The sequence below is a fragment of the Pteropus vampyrus genome, unplaced genomic scaffold (assembly GCF_000151845.1).
Source record: "Pteropus vampyrus isolate Shadow unplaced genomic scaffold, Pvam_2.0 Scaffold156, whole genome shotgun sequence".
Taxonomy (NCBI): Eukaryota; Metazoa; Chordata; class Mammalia; order Chiroptera; family Pteropodidae; genus Pteropus; species Pteropus vampyrus.
Window position 1 is genome coordinate 108722 of NW_011888937.1, and position 17416 is coordinate 126137.

Below are 17416 nucleotides of genomic sequence, written 5' to 3' on the forward strand. Positions count from 1 at the left end.
CAAACCTTAACTCTTTAGCCCAGTTACCCAAGCATTGTCCCAAAGAGAATGGGACAATGCTTGGGTAACTGGGCTAAAGAGTTAAGGTTTGGAAATTCCTCAGGTGATTGGATTGGATATCTATGACTTTTCCTTGCCACCTTGCTAGTGTGTTTGACCTATTATCCTCAGATATCTAAGTCAGTAATTTTTTAAATTAATTTATTTTCCACTTACAGTTGACAGACATATAGTGTAACATTAGTTTCAGGTGTGAAACATAGTGATGACATTTATGTACCTTATAAAATGATCATCCCAATAAATCTACCCATCTTATGACATACATAGTTACAATATTATTGACTGTATTCTCTATGCTGTACTTTATATCCCTGTGATTGTTTTTATAACTGGCAATTTGTACTTCTTAATGTCTTTCACCTTTTCCACCTATCTCCCCAATTCCCCTTTCAACTGGCAACTTACCGATTTCTTCTCTATAGGTATGAGTTTGTTTCTGTTTTGTTTGTTCATTTATTTTATTAGATTTCACATAATACCATCTAGGTCCAATCATATTGTCACAATTCATTTTTTTTTAGACCAAGTAATATTCCATTGTATATATGTACCACATCTTTTTAATCCAGTCATCAGTGAACACTTAGGTTGCTTCCATATCTTGGCTTTTGTAAATAATGCTGCAATAAACATAGGGGTGTGTGTATCTTTTTGAATTAGTGTTTTGGATTTCTTCCGATAAATACCCAAAAGTAGAATTGCTGGGTCATATGGTAGTTCTATTTTTAATTGTTTGAGGAACCTCCATACTGTTTGCCATAGTGGCTGCACCAATTTACAGTCTCACCAACAGTGTACATGGTTTCCCTTTTCTCCACATATTGTCCAACACTTGTTTGTTGATTTATTGATGATAGCCATTCTTACAGGTATGAGGTGATATTGTGGTTTTGATTTGCTGATTAGTGATGTTGAGCATCTTTTCATATGTCTGTTGGTCATCTGTATGTCCTCTTTGGAGAAATGTCTATTCAGGTCCTCTGCCCATTTTTAATCAGATTATTTGGTTTTTCTTAGTGTTAAAGTTGTATGAGTTCTTTATTTATTTCAGATATTAATCCCTTATCAGATGTATCACTTGCGAATATCTTCTCCCATTCAATAGGTTGTCTTATCATTTTGTTGGTAGTTTCCTTCTCTCTGAAAAATCCTTTTCGTTTGATAATCCCATTTGTTTATTTTTTCTTCTGCCCAAGGAGACATGTCCAAAAAATATTACTAAGAGGAGTGTCAAAGAGTTTACTGCCTATGTTTTCTTCTAGAAGTTTTGTGGCTTCAGGTCTTACCTTTAAGTCTCTAATCCATTTTGAGATTATTTGGATATATGGTATAAGGAAGTATCTAGTTTCTATTTTTTCTTTTTTTTTTTTTTTTTTTTTTTTTTTGTATTTGTCCAGGTTTCCCAACACCATTTATTAAAAAGACTTTCTTTACTCCATTGTATATCTTGCCTCCTTTGTCATAGATTAATTGACCATATAGGCATGGGTTTATTTCTGTGTTCTCTATTCTGTTCCAGTGATGTATGTGTTTATTTTTATGCCAGTACCATCCTGTTTTGATTACCATAGCCTTGTAGTATAGTTTGATATTAAGCTTGCGTGATACCTCCTACTTTTTTCTTTCTCAAGATTGCTTTGACTATTCGGGGTCTTTTGTGATTCCATATACATTTTAAGATTATTTGTTTTAGTTCTGTGAAAATGCCATTGATATTTTGATAGGGATCGCGTTGACTCTGTAGATATTTTTGAAATTTAGTAATTTTTAAATTCCGCAAAGGGAGAACCTAGGAGATATAGTCTATACCTTATCCATCAAATTCTAGTTTCTTTTCGTGTCAGTTATTTGGTATTGAAAAATAAACTGTAGCATCTTTAAAGCTTTAATTTATAAGTAAATTGTTATACCATTTCTTTTCCCAGATATTTATTTCTGATAATCTGATCAAGAAAGACTTACTTGTTTCAACAATTTTAGTTTTATTACTGAGATTGAGTTGAATAGCCAGTCCCACTGCCCTGTATTCTGTGTTGAAATGTTTGTCCACACATTGAATGATCTCTAGAGATGAATGTTAAAGATGCTAAGCACCTTCTAACCTTGGAAAAACTGTCAAAAGTCTGATTTATAGAGTGCTACCTATAGAAAATAAACACATTTGGTTCACTAATTAGCAATATATTCTTGGCTTATGAATGATCTACTATTTTTTGATGTACCATTGAAGGTAACCATGGATTTAACTCCCTTATGTGCCAAAATTCAGACAGTTTATTCAGCAGATAAATATATACCGAACCCTGGAGATATACCAGGAACATACACCAGGCTAGGTCATTGCTCTCTCAGGCAGCTCACATTTCATTTGGGAGAGGTAGGCACTAAATAAATAAATATTTAATATAGCATCAGTTAGTGGAAAGTGCAAAGAAGAAAAATAAGCTAGGCAAATTAGGGTAAGGAGACAGAATGGCAAGGAATTTTCTGTTAAGGTGTTGCTTGAAGTGGAGAACAAATAATGAATGATAGTGAATGTTAGCATTGTAAATTCTAATCACTAAACTATTTTTCTCTTAAAATATTTTTTAAACCTCATAGGTATTAATAGTTGAAAAATGACTCCTAAGAAAAATGGCATGTATTTATATAATTTTCTGTGTGTTAATGGCCCAGCAGAACACACACACTTAATTTTTCCAGTGACCTTCAAGATCACCACTGTCCGGCTTGTATTATTTGGGACTAGTGACTTACGTCTGTCAAATGGCTGGCTTGGGTTGGAAGAGCAGTCTCAAGCAGGACGATTGAGAAGACTGAGATTGAAACCCTTTCCTAGGCACTCTGAACTCACCAGCCAACCTAATCAACACAGACATTTTGTTTTCACTTCTAAAAGAGGGCTTTTTTTTCTTTTTTTCTTTTTAAATTAAAAGTATCTGCTATAAACAGAAGAGAAATATTCTCTTGGTTGCTTTTCATTCTTTCAACTCAGGTCATGTTTATCTGATCTTGTAAAAAATAGCTTTCAAGAATTAGTTTTCAACAATTTGAATTATTCTTTTCTAATTGTTATTTTAAAAGAAGCTGACTAATTTTAGTTTGTTCTATCATTTTTTTTAATCCATGAGGGTACATAAATCCCAGCCAATTCAGTCCTCTTCAGATTGCCTTTATTTTAAGTATCCTGTGTAAGAAATATTTAAGCACATCCAAGTTCTTTTTTTCCTTCCAGTTTCTAACATCGTTTCCTTACTCAGATGAATTATAGTTTCCTTTTGTATTTATTGAGAAAAAATGTAGTTAGGTGGCATATAACTGATAATTAGCACTTTAGACTTCAGATGTCATTTTACTGAAAGGATATCTGGATTTACTTAGGGAAAACATGACTTTAATAAATGGGTATATGACATAGGTATTCCATTATTTGGTCAGTTCATTATTTTTCTGAAATGGATTGATTGGCAATCTGGGTTGATTATCTTTTTTGGTGACACTGCATGTGTCACTATGAAAGGAAAAATGAATGTCTAATTCAATCTATATTCCTTATGATTTCTGTCTTCTCTACAACTCATGAGTTTATTTTCTGCATAATACATATTAATGATCTTTATATTTTTCTCCTCTTGTTTGAAGATGTATTAGTGCTCATGAATTATCCTGATAAAAGTACTCTATCCTGATAGAGTACTAGGATACTCATTTTCATGTCAAGCTTTTCTATGTCTATTCTGCAATCTCTATAATATAAGGTAGAAAGAACTAATAGCTCTTTTTTCTAATGGTCCTTTCTAACATTCTAAGTTTTCCTGCTTGGTTATATTCTTCATTAGCTATTTATATTCCAGTTTTGTGGATGCCTTGATTCTGCTGCCACCCAATCTTCTTAGCATCACAAACAGAAGACACTTTTCTTTCAGAAGACTCTTAGGCAAATAGAACAGTGGATAGTCTTCTGAAATAGAAAAAATTGCATACTTTATTGGTTTTATGGATTTATCCTTAACATTTTTATCTCTCTATGACTTTTTTCCAAAGAATTCAAAGAAGGACAATGATATTTGTTCCCTACTGGCTTTGTCACATCATAAGGAATTTAACATCACTAGAATTGAGATAGCAGTGAAAGTATCACATTAAAGTAAAACTTTGGGTCTGTATTTACTGAAATATTATGTTAATGTATTTCCTGTTTGGCTGAAAGGAGTTAATAGTTGTTTTAAATTTGTTCATCTTTGTTCCCAGACAGTAGCTTTGCCCAGGGAGATTCTAACCTATTCATTCCTTTCTTGACAGTACTCTAAAGACAACATCCATGGCAAGCCACTTTATCCTTTATTTCGTATTGGTGAAAAACTTTTGTGTTTACTCAGAAAGGAAGCTCGTGGAAATACCAAAGAAATAATTCAATGCCATTGAGTTTTGTTTTTGTTGATCACTCGTCCTCACTTTTAATGATTTCATGCAATTTGCATGTATACATTTAAGTTTGACTGTGATTTTCAAAGTGGAAACTCCCTGTTAAAACAACATGTTGAGATATGTAGAAAATACAGCATAGCACTCCTGTCCTATGAGGTTATGTTAGCCTAGATGTTGTTGTATGGGGATTAACAATATTAAAAGGAATATGCCAAATGTTCTCATTAATAAAACCTACCTTTAAAACATAGGCAAAAATGTGTGGTGTTTTTTTATACCAATGTAATGCCTGTAGTACATGTGGAAGGGACTACATGTACTACATGTAGGTAACCTGAGGCCCAGTTTTTCTTTGTAAGTTTAACTGGGCTACACAAGATTAACATCAGGAAATATAGGCACTTGGCAACATGGTAACATGACAACCCAGTTCCATCTAGTGATGTATGTGCTGGAGCCAGCTCATGAAGGGCAACTGCTTCATGAAGGGCAATTGTTAACCCTCTTTCCAACTCTACATTTAGAGATGTCCTGTTGCTAACTTGAAGTTGGCTATCCGGGAGTATTTACACTAAGGAAATCAGCAAATCAGAGCTTTTTTTTTTCTGGAGAGCTAGTTGTTAAACCAGCAATCCACTGGTTTCACCCATTCATCCAACCATCTAACAAATATTTATTGAGATCTAATGGATGTCTTCTGACCCTTGTGTTAAGCACCGAGAGCACAAAGACAAATAACTCGTCATCTGTGCCATAAAACAGCTTACAGTTTGGTTTACTAAAATATGTAGGCCAGTAAAAATCGTAGTATATAATTGTCTTTCCCAGCTAAATCAGGTGGTCCATGATGCTAGCATTTTGAGAGATCTTAAAGAAGTCTATTAGACAGTGAAGTGGAACCTAAGGAAATTGCACTGGTTTTTTTTCTGGAAAAAGAGTATCGTTAAATATACTGGATTGAAAGTTTATGTCTGACGGGTTAAAAACATTGATGTGCAATTGCGTAGCAAGGTACTATTTATGCTAATGTTTGTCCAAAACCTTCCAGATGACAAGTTGCTGGGGAAGAACTTTTTATTATAACAGTAATCAAAAACTTGGGGTCTTTAGAAAATATGTACAATCGGAAGTAGAAGAGTTACTAAACCATAAAAAGCTGAAATGCTTTGGTTCAACATAAATATTTAATGAGTACCCAAATGAGTTAGGCTAGCACCACTAGACTAGCTGTTGGAAGTACAGTGGTGAGCAAGTGTTGGGATGCCAGTTAGAGACAGATACCTTGGGGAAGGGATAGAAAGATTGCTTCATTTCTAACTTGTGTTGCCAAGTCTGTCCCAGACTTGGGAACTCAGGCTGTGCTTTTATCTAATTTTTTTCTAGTCTCTGAAAATATTCCCCACAGAGAACATAAAATCCTTCCTGAGCTGCCTAGGAGTTTGCCTCTTCTCTTACAAGAACAGCAGTGTGAATGCCTCTCAAAACCTCGGCATACTTTTGGGTATAAGCTATAAATTGGGAACTTTTGCTGGTGTGACACAGTAATAATAGGCTTAGAGTATTTTGTTGTGCCATGTGACTCAGCCAGATGAGTTATTTTGTGAAAATATTAACATTTTTAGTGATTGTTTAATTCAGCCTCCACCAAATTTAATTTATGCTGAACCTTCAATTGAATAATTATTTAGGACATTGGGCAAAGTAGCTTCTAATTGTGGAAACACAACTGTAGAGTCAAAAAAAAAAAATGCTTTCTTGAAATGCCTGGGGGACTTTTCAGTTTTTGTGGCTCTCTCAGTCAGGGATCATTAAACTCTTCAAAAGTGGGAACAGCTTGCTAAATAAATAAGTCTCTGGAGTTAAACATTGTCATGTACTTGCCCCAGGGGTGTTCCCACCTCTCTTCACATGCTTCTGTTGTCTGTGCTGTAACTTGGGTGTCTGCGAACAAGCCCCTCTCATTCCAACTACTTTTTCTGGCATTGGAGCTCTTATAAGCCTGAAAGATACCTGTGCAGTGAACGGGATCTTCACTGGAAGATGCCCCTAGACTTAGGGCCATATCTTATATAAATTAAAGCAACCTCTTGATTAATCCCTTGATGCAGTATCATCAAAACATATACCTGAAATGTATGGGTTATTTGCAATCTTGATTAGGAAATGGGAGTGAAAGAGAGTTCTTGTAAAAAGAAGGCAGAACAGGAAGTATGGTGATAGGATTGCACAGAGACTTCTTAATCCTGATTGATCTGAAAAGTAAATTCACGATTTCTTTGGTTACTTGATGGAAGACCTACTGTATTGACTACTGTGTTTAGTTGTTTGGGGCGGGTGGGGGGCGGGGAGAGAAAAATGCCTGCCTTGCTAGATCTCTCTTATTCTTCAAGTAAAATTGATGCAGCACTTTTAGACCACTGAAAAATGTGGAAGCTAGGGACCTATTGTGTAATGTAACCAATGTGGACCTACTGGCAGAAGGAGTTTTCATCTATTAAGATAGTGTCCTCAAATTGCCCTCTTCCTGGTTATCTCAACCATCTAGGCATTTGAATAATAACTTGTGTCTCAATAAGGACATTTATTTTCACTAAAAAGTACTATAGAAACCATTTATTTAGTGTCCCAAATTGTGTGTGTGCGTGTATTTATTAAGCATCAAAATTATGTTACAAAATGTTACATATGCACGTATGTCTTTTTAAGTAATGAGGATGATAATATCAACGGTATATGGCAGAGATTACTGGACACATAAAGTGCCACTTGTCACCACCATGTGCTCTCTCTCCTCCTGCTGCCCTTGAAATCTGTTAGACTTTGGCAGAGGGGCCACAGATAAGGTAGCTGTACCATCTCCTGCTTCTTCCAGGTTATTGACTATTGGCATTCATTTTACACACAACCCTGGGATTTCACTTCCTAGAGGCTTTTTTTTTTCCTCGCAGAAGGATTAGAGGCCCCCAGGATATTGTGTTGTAATTTTGAATTAGTATGAGTAATCTAGCATTTATTAAAACAAACAAACAAACAAACAAACAAACCGGGCCCGTATGCCCTGGGCTTAAATCAAACATGTTTTCATGAAGACATTTTTTGATTTTCCTTTAAGTTCCCACTTAGTTATTTTTGTTTGTATTTTTGTTTTTAAAATATATTTCATTTTTTTTTTTTTTTTACTTTTATCTATTGAAATTCTGCCTTCATTCAAAACAGGAGGATTAGGGAATAAAGGGAAAAGGTGTTAACTAGTAGAACAACTAAGAAAGAAGTTAGGACTCATTTTGAAGGTTAATTTACAGGTTTTTTACAGTTTTTTTTTAAGAAATTATTTTCTTCTCTCAGTCCTAATTGTATTTGAAAGCTATTTGTAATTTTGAAGTAGAATTTCAAAAATGTAGAATTCATTATGGTAATTCTTTTTATATGTTAGAACCTTTCATGATTGTTGTGAAAGAGCCATAGAAGTAGTTGTATTGATTTAGTAAAGCATTGTTTAATAGAAAATGTGTCTGACTCTTGACTCTATAATTATACTTTTAAAAAAGTGAAATTTGAACTCTTTGAACGCACATCTGATCATTTTTAGTAAGCTTTATTTGGATTATTGTTTTAAATTTTCAGAGCAGAGAAATGACTGCAAGGCCGTTTTCTTAATCCTGTGTAACTTAATTCTAAAAAATAGGTTACATGGTAGAGAAAGGATGTAGCTAGCTTTTTTTTTTTTTGATTAATTTTTTTATGGTGACATTGGTTAACGAAATCCAATAAGTTTCAGCTGTACACTTTAACAGTAAGGCATATATATATTTACACCGTGTATTCACCTGTGGCTAGCTTTTTAATATGGCTTTGACACTCACTTTCTGTGTAACTGCCAGCTGAGTATAGTAGTGTGGGAGTTTAATGTACTGTATGTAGTTCAGTCTTTCGGGTCTTTTCCAGTTGGACAGTTGCTCCTTCTATAAGTATTGCAATGATAATATGATAATATAGTGAACAAGAACTGGGAACAATATCTTTTTCAAAAAAGTGAAGTTATATTATAAATGATTGGTTTGACTCCATTTTAAGTAATTGAAGTTTCTGTTTTTCTTTTGGGAGAATAGGTCATAGCAAACGACAGAAGTCCCTTGGTGGGTAAAATCCACTGGGAGAAAATGGTGAAAAAAGTGTCAAGATTTGGAATACGTACAGGCACTTTTAACTGTTCCAGTGACCCCAGGTAAGTTGATTAGGCAATTATTAGAATTTGAGTTCTGACCAGAATTTTTAGAATAAAAATAATGATAGTAGAAACCTCTTTAAACTGAAAACTAATTATAATGTTTAGCACACTGTTGATTACACAGGTGCTTGATTAGCTTTTGATAAACTGGTGGTTATTTACTTTCTGCAATCTCTTTTTTTCTCTGATTCTTCTCTGTTCTTTCTAGTGGAGGTTACTCTTAAGAGTATGTCTTCAGTTCTTTATGTTTCAGTTTTCTTTCCCAAAGAGACTTCAACATATTTATGGCTTTAGGTAACAGCTTTATGCTGACCTAAATCTTCCATAATTCTGACCCTTTAGTTTGCATTTTGATACTCATTTTCATCAGCCCTACAATTATCGTAGGTATGTCCTGTTCCCTAAACCTAGTGTCCAAATTGATTCATCCTCTTTTTCCTTAATAAACCATGTGCCCTTTCTACCTTTCCTTTTCTTTTTACTATCTGCTTTTTTTCCATTTTCTCAGACAAGAATCCTTGCAGACATTTTTGTTTTTCTTTTTGTCATCATCTTCAGTATTTAATTTGTCGAATTATTTCTTGTTTTATTATTCCATTATTCTTAAAAATGCATTTTATTTCAATTTCTAGTGCCACCAAATTATAACCTAAATTCATTCATTCATTTAATTATCCATTCAATAAATACTTAATAAAAGATTAGCATGAACAGCGTGTTTTATTTAGTTCTGAGGAGGGAGCATATGATATTTCTCTAGAAACCCCCACAATATTAGGTAATTTCTTTTTTTGTTGTTCTTTTTCTCTTGCTGTTTTATTATTTTTATTATTTTTTTTTTAATTTTTTAAATTAAATTTATTGGGGTAGCATTGGTTAATACAATTATATAATTTTCAGGTGTACATTATAATTTGACATCTATATATTCTATTGTGTGATTACCACCCAAAATCCAGTTTTCTTCAGCTACCATATTTGATCCTCTTTACCCACTTCACCCTACCAGGTAATTTCTAATATAGGTAGATATGCCTGACTTACCTATGTCCCTTATATGTGGCCACAATGAGAAACCCATAAGCTGTAGAAAACCCTCCTACACCACCGCTACACCTCAGATTTCCTTGCCCTTCTCCTTTGGGCCTATGTTTGCTTCAGCTCTCCTTACTGTCCTTGGTTTGCTGATGCATCATATAGGGTGAGAGCTATTGTAGCAGGATTCCCTAACGGTTAGAGATAAGACAGAAAGTTCTTGTGTTTCCTAATTCACATTTAGTCTTCTTGTCTACCCACAAAGCTTCATTCTCATCTTCACAGAACCTTGATCATGTTCCATTTTCCAATGCCTTTTGTTGAAATATCCAAGATAGCCTAAGTGCTAATGATCTTATGGAAAGGAAATCATTCTTATTTCTGTCCTTTGTTCACCAAAACCAATTGAATTTGGTCTGATTCCATCATTCTTAGTGTATAAGTGAAAGATCTTCTTTTTCCACACTGATGATTGTAATACCAGAACAATGATAGTGCTGATATTTTGATTTTTTTTTTCAGATAATGCCAACAGTTAGTATCTTATTAAAAATATTCAGAATTGATTTTTTAAAAAATCAATGAACTAAACAATACATTTCAAACATTGTTACTTATAAACACATTAGAAAATATCAAGTAAATACAAATTTACAAAAATGTAAAGATTAAACATATATTACAATCTAATGTAAGTTGTTAGATAGCATTAATAAAGACTTCAAAAATAAAGTAAGTATGACATAAAATGAAGATAATCTATTAAGCATGAAAAACTGAAAGAAATAGTAATATTTGATTTCTTTTTTTGGTGTAATCATGTAAAGCAAAATATATCAGAAGTGTCATATTGAGGCCAGTGGATTTTAGTGCAAATTTTTATAGCTTTTTTTTTGGAAAAGCACTTTTACTTTACCTTCTTCAGTTTCATCACAAAAATGGAGATTTTGATGCACAGTTACTTGTATCAGTTTCAATATTGTCATGTTCATGTTTCCTTTTATTTGGAAAGTCTTCCAACTAGAGTAAGAACTGTTCTTGCCATAGAAGCTGTGCTTAGTCAGAGTCACTTTTTTTTTCTTTTGAGGATCATGGAGATATAAAAGAACAAAATAGGGAAATATAGAAAAGCATGTCCAGAATGTCAATGCAAAATGTAACTGGCCAGGAAATAATTTATTCAGCAAGTGTTTTAATTATGTGTTGAATAATTGAGTCATCATTTTGCTGTCAGATTTTTGAAAACACCAAAACTCTCCACTACACTGTCTATGCTACTTTCTTTACTGTAGTTCCTTCCCTGGGTAGCCTCCAGGACAGCCTCCTCTAGCGTGCCAGCCCCATTGTACAGCAGTACTTTCTTGACCTGTTTTGCCCCATAAGAACATTCAGGACCATTACCTCTGGACAGCATCTGACTCTGCCCATGGCAGCAATTTTAATTTCTGTCCCTGCTTATCTAGCTTGCCTGGCCCTAATTCCTCTCATTCCTCAACCAAGCAATCTAGTTCTATACCTTTTAGGTCTATCCTCCGTTCTCTTTTTTTGGAGAAAGTAGAAAGTGAAGTGGGTGTGTATCTTCATGGGATTGGAGAGGTTGGGGGTAGTAAAGAGCAGATAGTGGATATTGGAATTGGAGGAGCCAAGTGGTAAATAGGCCAGGAGGTCTTATGGTGAGAGTATCAGGGATGCATACCCCATGCAGTAAGCAGGAAAGGGAAAGGAAGGAGTGAGTGGAGAATGGGCCAGGAATGCCAAGGAAGCCAATGACCTCTTCTGAAGAAACAGCATTATATAAACAGAATACCCAAGTTTCTTTTTAAATATAGCATACCATACCAGAAACTGCAGTACCAAAATTCACAAGCCATGTTTTCTATTATTTTTAGTCTTCAAATTCTCTAAGAGATCTCAAAAGATTTACTTTAAAAAGTAGAGAATTATTTCCTGGTATTATTATTGAACTTATTCAAACCTTTAAAAAGGTATTTTTTAATTCACAGTAAATGTTTTTATATAAGTATAAGGTAATGTAATAGTCTTTAAAAATGATATGTACGTTAGTCTTTATTTCTGTTAGCAGTAAGGTTTTTAAATTAATATGATATACTTTATTTGTATATTGAGTTTCTTTATACCAATGTCTAAATAAATATAAGTAGCCCGGTATTTTTTAAGTATTAGAATTTTTTTCAAGTCTGGAAAACATGATTTAATTGGAAAGGTATATGATAACATACAGAATTATTTTTTCCTCAGTACTCTTAGATTCTATTTGGAATGATAAACCTTAAAACTATCACTTAGCTCTGAACTGAAAAGAAAGCACATATACATTTGTTTCTTATATGAAGAAATGCATGCACTAAGACTGCCTGTTTTACAGAGATAAGTTTTCTATCAGAAAGACTGTCATTCAATTTGTAACACAAATGAGAAGCCAGATATTCTCTGAAGTGGTCGCAAAGATAAAAGAATGACCAAGAGAAGTTGTCATCATAAGTATCATACGCAATTAAAAAATTAAAGCTACTTAAAGATATTTAAGATGTAAATAAGGCAATTATCGATATGCGTTTAACTTGTTGCTTTTTGGGGGAAAGTAAAAATAGAATTTATGTCAATGAATTATTATTTTGCATTAGACAAATACATTGTTAAGGAGTAGAAGATATTTTATTTTGTAGGATATACAATTCTCAAACCATTGTAGTTAAAGCAATATTGGCATTAATAGAATCTATCTTGTTAAGGAAGTGAATCAACTCAACAAGAAGCTTGAGTCATGGTCTGTGATTCTGAGTCACCCAGATAGTTTCCCAGAGTCATTACCTTGTCTTTATGACATAACATGTTGTCTTCACTTTATTTATTTATTCATTCCTTCATTCATTCATTCATTTATTACCATCCATTTCTAAATCTGTAGTAAAATGTATCCATAGATAATTGTTTGTGCCCTAAGGAACAAAATGTATCCACATGATAGATTTATTTCCCCCAACTTTATTGAGACAAATTTACATAGCATAAAATTCCACATGGTAGGATTTTGGGAAAAAATACTATTTTTTAAAAAAATATATATATTTCATTTACAATCTCCACTGTAATACAACAGCCATTTTCATTTTTCAGTATTTCATTTGTCCTCTAGTTTTCTAGGGGGGTAGGGATGTCACAAATATTATAGTAAGAACCAGTCTGTTTCCAAATGATTGGAGTCATGACCCCACAGGATAAATCTAAACAAATGATTTAATTTTAGATAAATTCTTCTGTACTTTGTTGTAAAATGGAGTCATTCTTGGACTGAATCTCTTCTTAATATGAAAATTTGTTTCTTCTGTGTTAAATAATCCTCTTCACAGCCTTTATTAAAGAGATGAGAGATTATAAAACAACATGGGACTTGCTAGATGAGCTTTTGTGCACATTACTTTGTAACATTGTCTATGTGCTTCAGGCCTTGTGCTGGGTCCTTGGGTTAATAAATGGCCACAGCCTGGCTCCTGCGGTCAAAGAGCTTACACTGAAGTCAGGGGCTTAGCGTGTAGGATATTTCCTTAGTCTTTGCTCATCTGAATCTAACCATCCTTCAAGACTCAGTTTAGTTCCCAAATCTTTCATGAAATCTTCACCAGTTCAAATTTCCAATAATATTTCTTTTTGAACTTTTTTTTAACATTTAGTAATAAAATATATAGTTTTACTCGTTTTGCTTCCTCAATAAGGCCTTAAATTCTTTATGAGCAGGAATTATTTTTGTATTATCTTTTGGACCTTATCAACACTAATGCAGTAAGTTCATAATAGGCACTGAAATATTTGCTGTTTCCCTTGACTTTTCAGGGTATACTTTTCTTTAAAAAAGAACATAGAGATATAAAACAAAACAAAAAAACCTACAAAAAGAGAGCTTGCTTTTCCTTTTGTGCATCGGCCAGATTATTGGTACTAGCTTTGATTTGTTGCAGGTTATTTGGTTTTGGGGAGAGGGTATCTTTCAAGTGCTAAAGAAATTTATCAGGGCAAGAGATTGTTTGCATAACAATGAGGATAAGCAGGTAGCTTATCTAGCAGCCTAGTTATTTACTTACAGTTTACTTTCTTATAGATACTGCAAGAGAAGAGGCTGGGTACGATCCACACTCATTATGTCTGTTCCACAAACAAGTACTTCTAAAGGGAAAGTCATGCTTAAAGAATACAGTGGACGCAAGGTTGAAGTAGAGCACATTTTTAAGTGGATAACTGCTCATGCAGCTTCTCGGATCAAAACCATTTATAATGCTGACCATTTAAAAGAAGAATGGAATAAAAGTGATCAATATTGGGTAAAAATATACCTATTTGCAAACCTTGACCAACCTCCAGCTTTCTTCTCTGCACTAAGTATAAAGTTTACTGGAAGAGTTGAGTTTATTTTTGTTAATGTGGAAAATTGGGACAATAAGAGTTATATGACGGATATTGGTGTATATAACATGCCATCATACATACTTAGAACTCCTGAAGGAATTTACAGATATGGAAATCACACAGGTGAATTTATATCCCTTCAGGCCATGGATTCATTTTTGCGCTCATTACAACCTGAAGTAAATGATTTGTTTGTTTTGAGCTTGGTTCTAGTTAATCTTATGGCTTGGATGGACTTATTTATCACACAAGGAGCTACCATAAAGCGATTTGTGGTTCTCATAAGCACTTTAGGGACATATAATTCTCTATTAATTATTTCCTGGCTGCCGGTGTTGGGCTTTTTACAGCTCCCTTATTTAGATAGCTTTTATGAATATAGCTTAAAATTGTTGAGATATTCCAATACAACCACACTGGCTTCATGGGTAAGGGCGGACTGGATGTTTTATTCTTCACACCCAGCGCTGTTTCTCAGTACATACCTTGGACATGGTCTACTAATCGATTACTTTGAGAAGAAGAGACGGCGCAACAACAATGACGAAGTCAATGCCAATAACCTTGAGTGGTTATCAAGTCTGTGGGACTGGTCCACCAGCTGCCTCTTCCACCCAATTGCTTCTTTTCAGAACTTCCCTGTAGAATCCGATTGGGATGAAGACCCTGACTTCTTCTTGGAGCGGTTAGCTTTCCCTGACCTTTGGCTTCACCCTTTGATACCAACTGATTACATTAAAAACTTGCCAGTGTGGCAGTTTAGGTGTCTTGGAGTCCATTCTGAAGAGGAAATGTCAGAGGATTCTCACGATATTGAAAATGACACAGATATTGAGAACACGGACACTTTTAACAGTGAAAAGGAAGTATTTGAAGATAAACAGATTCACAATTCACCAGGAAAAGCAAGTCACTGTGGTGCTGAGGCTTGTTCATGTGCCAATAAATATTGTCAGACCAGCCTGTATGAAAAGAAGGGGAGGTCATATGGATCATATAACACTAATGAAGATATGGAACCTGATTGGTTAACCTGGCCTGCTGATATGCTGCACTGTACTGAATGTGTTGTTTGTCTAGAGAATTTTGAAAATGGATGTTTGCTAATGGGGCTGCCTTGTGGTCATGTGTTCCATCAGAATTGCATTGCGATGTGGTTGGCTGGGGGTCGACACTGTTGCCCTGTTTGCCGGTGGCCTTCTTATAAAAAAAAGCAGCCATATGCACAACGTCAGCCCTTGTCAAATGATGTCCCATCTTAACCACGTGCAATTTGTGCTTTATAAGCTTTGAGTATCTTACAGCTTGCCTTTTTAATGTTAGTCACAATTTTTGTGGTTTGGAGTTTAGTTTAATGTTAGTGCAATGACAGGAAATACACATTATGCTAATGTTGATGACAATTATTTGGTTGCCTGTATGTCAATTGAATGCATACTTAATTGTAAAAAATTTTATTTACAACATTTGCGATTGAGAAGTTAATGTTTTTTTGTAAGCACAAAAGAAGTATGATAGAAATTTATCCTAGCAAGACTTTACAAAGTAGGATCAAATTCTAATGGAATTGAGGCAGTTTCTTATCCTAAATGTTTCCTCCTTTTTTACAATCTGTCCAGCATCTCTTGGTTAAATAATGTATGCTCTGAGATATGAAATTAAAACAGACCAATGAAATAAATTATTTTAAAACCAGAAGAGTTCAGCTTTTCCATTGTTGAATTGTTTTTGATAAGGTGTCTGAATTCTATAGGCGTTTTGTTGGTTTGTTAGTTTCACAGATAAGTCAAACATGATTCTTGACTCATGGGAAAAAAAGACAAAAATTATGTTGTTTGATTTATCCCTTGTTGAGCAGAGAAAATAATGCTTTTATCAGATTTTCCTGGGAGTGCAGAATTGAAGGAAATATTAAAGGTCGAAAGACTCTAAAATCTGTTTTTAAAAAGAAAGTTTGAATTCATAAAGCAACCTATTGAATTTAGTGAACTACAGATTCCAAGTTTGTGGGCTTTGTAGTTACTGAACTGTGGTTAACCATAACAGTGGCCAGAGGTGATGTTAGTTTACCTTTTAAGCTTGGTTAGCTTTGATAGAATTGGGCTTTTTAAAAAGTATTGACTCATTTATGAGTATTTAGCATATTAATCTAAGTAAAATCAACTATAGCAATTAGCCACACATAGATTACTTTGCGTTTTTCCTGACTTTCTATTTGAAAAATTTGAAAACTGCAGAGACAGTGGAAACAGTACAATGAACATCCATTTCTCTCTAAATAACAAAGTATTTTACATTTTGTTAATTTGCTTTCTGTCCTCTGTGTATATTTATCTTTTTCCTTTCCTTTTTGTTCTTTTTCTGTTTTTCCTGATCCCTTTGAAAATAAATTTCAGTCTTCATGATGCTTTACCACTAAATATATCACCACATATCTCCTAAGAACAAGAGTATTTTTTAATGTAATCATATCACTATCATACCCAAGAAATTTAACATTGATTCAATAATATCTAATATATAATTACTATTCTCTAATTGCTCCCAAAATATTCTTTGTATCTTTATATAGTTTGTTTTTATTATGCACTCAAGGTTTATGCATTGAATTTAGTCTTATTTCATTCTTTAGAGCAATTCCTCTGCCTTTTTTAAAATTTATTTTTTAATTTTATTTTTTTAAGTCTTAACTGATACTAACATTTTTGAAGAGTACCAACAAGTTGGCTTATAGAATGTTCCATGTTCTGCATTTGTCTGAACGTTTCTTCATGATTAAATAGAAATGAAAGATTTTGCCTAGATTGTATGTACTTCTCATTTGCTTGACATCAGGAGGCACATGAGGTCAATTTATCTCACTTTATAATTAAGAAAGAACCTGTGAGGCAATATGAACCCAATGATTTTAATATCCTTTGATGGTTATTAACCTGAATCAATTATTAAATAGGAGTTATAACATGGGGGTTTTCTAATTCCATCCTTCATTCTACATTTATTAGCTGGCATTTTTTTGTGTGTGTGAAGAAGCTTTCCATTTTTATACTTTTCTTTCTCTCAGATTCTTTTTATATTCAATATGTTAAAATTCATTCTTTTTGATGTTCAAATCATCCCAAGTTTGGCAAGTGGCAGCCCCTCGAAGCAGCTCTTATGTCCTATTGGTATGTCCCTTTCGATCTTGAAGCACTTACTTGCTTTTTGACAGAAGGTGTTCCAGACTCACTATAATTTCCC

General features: G+C 33.9%; 1 protein-coding gene across 3 annotated transcripts in view; it reads left to right on the forward strand.

Moving 5' to 3' along the window:
- The window catches only part of LOC105298498 (charged multivesicular body protein 3), a 108621-nt gene that overhangs the window by 13383 nt on the left and 77822 nt on the right, over nucleotides 1–17416 (forward strand). Inside the window, exons 1-3 of one of the 3 annotated variants that reach the window (XM_023536391.1) lie at nucleotides 8599–8716; nucleotides 12141–12292; nucleotides 13868–15874. The exons of 1 other annotated variant lie outside the window; for it this stretch is intronic. In XM_023536391.1, coding sequence (XP_023392159.1) covers nucleotides 13912–15438 — 1527 coding nt within the window. In that variant the 5' untranslated portion in view covers nucleotides 8599–8716; nucleotides 12141–12292; nucleotides 13868–13911 and the 3' untranslated portion in view covers nucleotides 15439–15874. Of the gene's footprint in view, nucleotides 1–8598; nucleotides 8717–12140; nucleotides 12293–13867; nucleotides 15877–17416 lie in introns of those variants that run through there. One more of the 3 variants, XM_011369794.2, reaches the window with a different exon arrangement.